The 6,000-nt window shown below is 41.9% G+C and overlaps 1 protein-coding gene across 2 annotated transcripts in view; it reads left to right on the plus strand.

Annotated features, from left to right (window-relative positions):
- Nucleotides 1-6,000, plus strand: part of SMC5 (structural maintenance of chromosomes 5) — a 266,453-nt gene that overhangs the window by 58,485 nt on the left and 201,968 nt on the right. For both annotated transcript variants that reach the window (XM_075317886.1, XM_075317896.1), the window contains exons 5-6: nt 346-480; nt 2,942-3,082. In XM_075317886.1, coding sequence (XP_075174001.1) covers nt 346-480; nt 2,942-3,082 — 276 coding nt within the window. The remainder of the gene's footprint in view (nt 1-345; nt 481-2,941; nt 3,083-6,000) is intronic.

A 6,000-nucleotide genomic window follows, 5' to 3' on the forward strand; every position in this document is an offset into this window, starting at 1 on the left:
GACCTCTAACCTCTGAATGCAATTCAAATAGCTGTTTGCCAGCAGCTTTCTCCCCTGACTCCCCCATACATAGGAGTGCTTGCACCGTTGACTTCTCCTGACTTCTCTACAATAGTGTCTGAGCTCTTAAAGAACAAGAGGAGCAGCAGTCTAAAATTAAACTTGCCGATTCCTTCTGTTCACTGACATTTATCGGGACAGTTGGGAGGCACCAATACACATTAGACTATCAACGGTTTTGTCGACTTTAGTCTGTTTATAGGTGCCTTTACAATTGCTGCCTAGTGCAAGAGTTTTTGATTTTTGCTCTGTTCTGATCACTCTGTGCTTTATACCATTTTGCAGGATAAAGTTGGGGAATTTGCCAAATTATCGAAAATTGAGCTGCTTGAAGCAACAGAGAAGTCAATTGGACCTCCAGAGATGTACAACTATCACTGTGAACTGAAAAACTTCAGGAAAAATGAGAAAGAGCTTGAGGTACTATACTTCTTCCTTTTTAAAGCGGTTCAAGTTTTTAAAGAAAAAACCCTTCAAGAATAGTGATGGCAGACACAGATAATAATCGGCGGATCTTTTTAAAAAAAAATCCAGTTCCGGCCTGGGATTGGTCCCATATATCTGTCCGAATGCCTGTCCCCATATAAGTCTATGGGGACTAAAATCCAGCGATTAAAAATGGGGCTAGAAAGGATAGTGTGATAGGAGCAAGTGGGCTGTACTTACCAAGTCTCTGCCACTGCTGTAACTTCTTCCATTCTGCTCATCCTCTTCTGGGGCAGCTAATTATCCTTCATTGCATATGCACTTCTTTCCCTGCCCACTGATGTCAATAATTGGTTGCAGTCAGATACGCCCCCAGCCGGTGTGACAGCATCTGGCTGTTTCCAATCACAAACGCTATGTGTGTCTATATCGTACAGTAAAAATAAATGAAAAAAATTGTCCTAGGGTCCCCCTATATTATGATACCCAGTACAGATAAAGCCTACGGCTACAGGCTGTAGCCCCCAGCCCTGTACTTATCTTGGCTGTGCATCAAAATAGAAGGAACCGCATACGGCGTTTTTTTTCTTTTTAATTATTTAAATAAAAAATAATTTTAAAAAATGGCGAGCAATCCCCCTGATTTTGATACCCATGATAAAGACCGACAGGTGCGGGCTGATATTCTTAGGCTGGGGAGACCCATGCTTATTGGGCCCCCCCAGCCTAAAAGCAGCCTGCAGCTGCCCCAGATTGTCTCATCCATTAGATGCAACAATCCCAGCACTTTACCAGGGTTCTTCCCGATTGCCCCGGTGTGGTGGCAATCGGGGTAATAAGGGATTAATCGTAGCTCACAGCTGCTACTAAGCCCTAGATTAGTAATGGGAGGCGTCTGAGACCCCCTCATTACTAATCTGTAATCTGAAAATAAATAAACACAAACACTGAAAAAATCCTCTATTTAAAATAAACTACAATAAAACTCACCCTCTTTCACCACTTTATTAACCGCCAAAACACCCCTGCAGGTCCGACTTAATCCACAGTAGGTCCCATGATGATTCCAACACTGCTACATCTGAATCATAGCGCACGATCATGACCGCCCACTGTGGACTTCAGACAGACTGAGTGAGCAGTGACGTCACTCAAGTTAGTCGCGGCCACAGCTGGAGGCTCTCACGGTTCTCCACTTGTGACCGCAAGTTACCTGACCTCAGGGGACTTGAGTGAACTCTGTGACCTCATCAGAGGTTTTTGAGGTCCCCTGAGGGCAGGTTACCTGTGGTCACAGGTGGAGGGCCATGGGAACCTTCAGCTGTGGCTGCGGCTAACCTGAGTGACGTCACCACTGATCCTGCTGCTCATTCTCTGCCTGAATTTACAGCGTGCAGTCATGCACAATGATCGCGCTCTGTGATTCAGATGTTACAGAGCTGGAATCGTCATACCCCTCGTGTGGAATACGTGAGGCCATCCGTCACTAATGCAAGTCGATGATAAAAAAAAAAAGGGACCAGTGGCATAGGTTGCTGGATCCGTTTTTTTTTCAAAATTCGAGGGATTGTGACTGATGGGAAAAAACTGATGTGTGAAAGGGGCGGGGCCTATGGAGCTCAAGACCGGTGGCAACTAGAAACATGGCACCCCAAATACACCTATAAGAGAAATATATATATGTTACTACTACTACTACACATTTACATACACATTGGGCACTCTTATACAAACAAGGACATCTTCAGGTGTGTTCAGGTCACAATCCACAGCCAACACTATCACTGCTTGCTACAATCACAGTAGGGTGTCCGCTACGATATATAACTACCAAACACTGATATGACTGGTTTTACTTGTAAGCCAGCAATATCATTATGACGTACATGTATAGCGATCTGCGGGAATGCACTTTCGCTGTGCCGTACATATATGGTGGATGTTGCAAAGAGGTTAAGACATTCTGGTATAACTTTACACTGTCAGGTTTAGAAAATCTGCTACTGTGTATCTATTTTCATCACGTTATGCAGTCCATGTAGTCTCCATATTCCCAATGTATATCACCAAAGGAGAGCCGCCACATTCCACTATCAGTTTACAGTTGTATGCTTAGAACAAGGTGCTTATATGGGCTTTCTGTTGTAACACCCTCAAAAACTGGAGCATCAGACAGTGCTGAGGAGCTACCTACTGGTAGAGTAGCTTGGACTTTGGTGATCTTTCCATCCGCTGTGTGTTTGGTATCTGGTGTTACATCTGTAGTCTAATAGAGGACAGCATTGAATTTCTTAGTAAAGCTGCTCATGCTCAAGAACATAAAATTGACTTTTGTGATATTTTTTATTGAGGCCTAGGAGCTTTGTTATGCCACAGGTAAGACTGACATTGTGACTTGTTCTAGTCCCTACTCATTAAATTGGTGCAAAATTGATTGTTTATTTTGATCGTTCAGGATTCATGTAAAAGCAAACAAGAATTTTTGGAGAAAATGAAGCAAGGAAATGAAAGATACAAGCAAGATGTTGAAAGATACTATGAGAAGAAGCGTCACCTTGATAAAATAGAGATGCTGGAAAGGAAACGACCTTGGGTGGTAAGTTTGCCTTTTAGGCACTGTTCACATCTCTGTATTTGTACATATTCAGCATATGCACCAGGAAAGCACCTGACATACTCGCCAAGCATATATGTTAGATTCCCTTTATATTTTTCTTTCCTTTATCAAGAGTGCTGCATACAGCAATGTCTTATTTAGAATTAATTTATTATCACAATTGTGGCCCCTGGTCAAGTATACCACTGTACGACATACTCTCCATATTCCCTGACTGGGTTGTCCATCCCTCAACCTTAAAGGTAGTTTTATCTGTTTTGAACATGTGATTTAATTAGTAAAAGATGGCCGACAGATGGTACCCATTGCGTATATTTTCGTTTATTTTTTTGTTAATTAGAGTTAACCCCCTTAACGACCACAGCCAGTAATCATACATCCTAGCAGTCATAGTGTTACTGCCCGCGGTCTGCTGCAAGCAGCTTGCAACGATCGGCGCCCATCTCAGTTGATTTTTACCTCTTGAGATGTGTGCCTGCCAGGAACGAGCGGAATTGTTATCCGCCTGTGCCTTTTAACCCCTTAAATGGCGCTGTCAAGAAGTGACAGCGCCATTATAATCGCAATGGGCAGTAAACATTTACTCACTGCCGATACCGGAAGTAAAGTGACGTGATCACGTGACTTTTGGTGGTTGTCATGGTAGCACAGTGTCGTGTGATGACTCCTGTAGCTCACATGACTCACTTCCTGCCTCACACAGCCGAGAGCTGGGTGAGACAGCAAATGAGCATATCTGGTGTTTTACAGCTATGTAGCTGTGGTCAGCAGAAATGAATGAACCATCAGACTGCTGATCCATATAGTCCCCTAGGGGACCTAGTAAAATAAAAAAAAAAAAAAAGTTTTTTAAAGAAAATGTAAAAAACCCTAAAAGTTCAAATCACCCCCCTTTCGCCCTATTGAAAATGAAAGGGTTTAAAAAATATACACACATTTGGTATCGCCGTGTTCAGAAATGCCCAATCTATCAAGATATAAAATCAATTAATCTGATCAGTAAACGGCGTAGCTGCAAAAAAATTCCAAATGCCAAAATTACGTTTTTTGGTTGCCACAAATTTTGCGCTAAATACAATCACAGGCGATCAAAACGTAGCATCTGCGCAAAAATGGTACCGTTAGAAATGTCAACTCGAGACACAAAAAATAAAACATCACTTAGCCATAGATCCCGAAAAATGAGAACGCTACGAGTCACGGAATATGGCGTAAAACGTACGCCACTTTTTTCGGACAAACTTCTGATTTTTTTTTAACCCCTTAGATAACAGTAAACCTATCTGTTTGGTGTTTACGAACTCGCACCAACTTCAGGCATCACATCATCACATTTAGTTTTATAATTTAGCAAACACATAGTTTATTCAATCTCAAAAACAATAGCGCTATTGCACTTTTTTTGCAATTTGTCCGCATTTGGAATTTTTTTGCCGTTTTCCAGTACAGTATATGGTAAAACTCATGGGTGCATTTAAAAGTATAGCTCGTTCACAAAAAACAAGCCCTCATATGACCATATTGACTGAAAAATAAAAAAAGTTACGTCTCGCGGAAGAAGAATGGCGAAAAAAAAACGGAAAATGCAAAATCGGCCGGTTGTGAAGGGGTGAAAGGGGTTGCCCTGGACTGGACAAGAAAAGCTCCAACAAAAGTTAATTTACTGAAGGTGAAGAGTTTCCTAAATAACAGCCGTGGTCACATGAGTCAGACAATAACATTTTCTACTTCCAGTGACATGACTTTCAGTCCACCTATTCTGGTGGAGAGCACATCACCATTTTTACTATTCACATGAGGACTTTGCCAGAGTCTGCTATAAACTGTCTGTGTGGCCCACGCCCACATCCAGCACTCCTGCTTTTTCATTCCAGTCCATGGACCGAGACAGCCGAAGGGCTGAGAACACTGGCCCACGGGCCGCACCATGTGTAGATAGCAGTCAATAGAATTGTGGAGGACAGAGCCGCTGGCTCTTTCTTCCACCAATCAGTGTGTGAGACTGGAAACGCGATGACATCACTACATCATGTCTGCTGTAGGTAGCATCAGCGCACAGAGGAAACCACAGAGATAGTGAGTATATTTGTGTGTTGGTTTGTTTTGGGTTTTTTTTTCTGTGGCATGTGTGCCAATATATAAACAGGCCATGTGGGGTTTATATTAACTGTGAGGTCTCATACTGAATCTAGGGAGGCTGTGTGAGGGCTCGTACTGTATATAGGGAGCTATAGGAGGTCTCTTTCAGTATATTGGGGTCACACACTAACTATTTTGGGGTTCTCATGTTAATGTAGAGCTCTATATGGGTTCATACTGTATAGCAGGGAATGTGTGGGCGCTCATACTGTATATTGGGGGTTGTGTGTGTGGTCTCACTGTATGTATTGGGCTCATGCTGCATGTAGATTGCTGTGTAGGCACATGGGGTGCTGTGCGTGCGCTCTCAATGTATATAGGGGGTTTTGTGTGGTCTCACTATATATATATATATATATATATATATATATATATATATATATATATATATATATTATATATATATGTATGTATGTGTATACATACATACATACATACATACATACATACATACATACATACATACATACATACATACAGATATATATGGATATATATAGATATATATATGGATATAGAGAGATATATATATATAGATATAGAGATATATATATATATATATATATAGATATAGATGTTGTGTGTACTTACCAAGTGTTTGTGTAGGGCGCTGTACATGTTCTGGGTGTTGTCTGGGTGTGATGGCGGGTGAGAGCGGTGTTGTTTGTGTGTTGCGTTGTTTGTGGAGCGCTGTGTGTCTGTAGCGTTGTGTGTGTGCTGCGCGGTTTGTGTGTGTGTGGTGTGTTTTGGGGGGAGGT

Source organism: Anomaloglossus baeobatrachus, chromosome 1 (assembly GCF_048569485.1).
Source record: "Anomaloglossus baeobatrachus isolate aAnoBae1 chromosome 1, aAnoBae1.hap1, whole genome shotgun sequence".
Classification (NCBI taxonomy): domain Eukaryota; kingdom Metazoa; phylum Chordata; class Amphibia; order Anura; family Aromobatidae; genus Anomaloglossus; species Anomaloglossus baeobatrachus.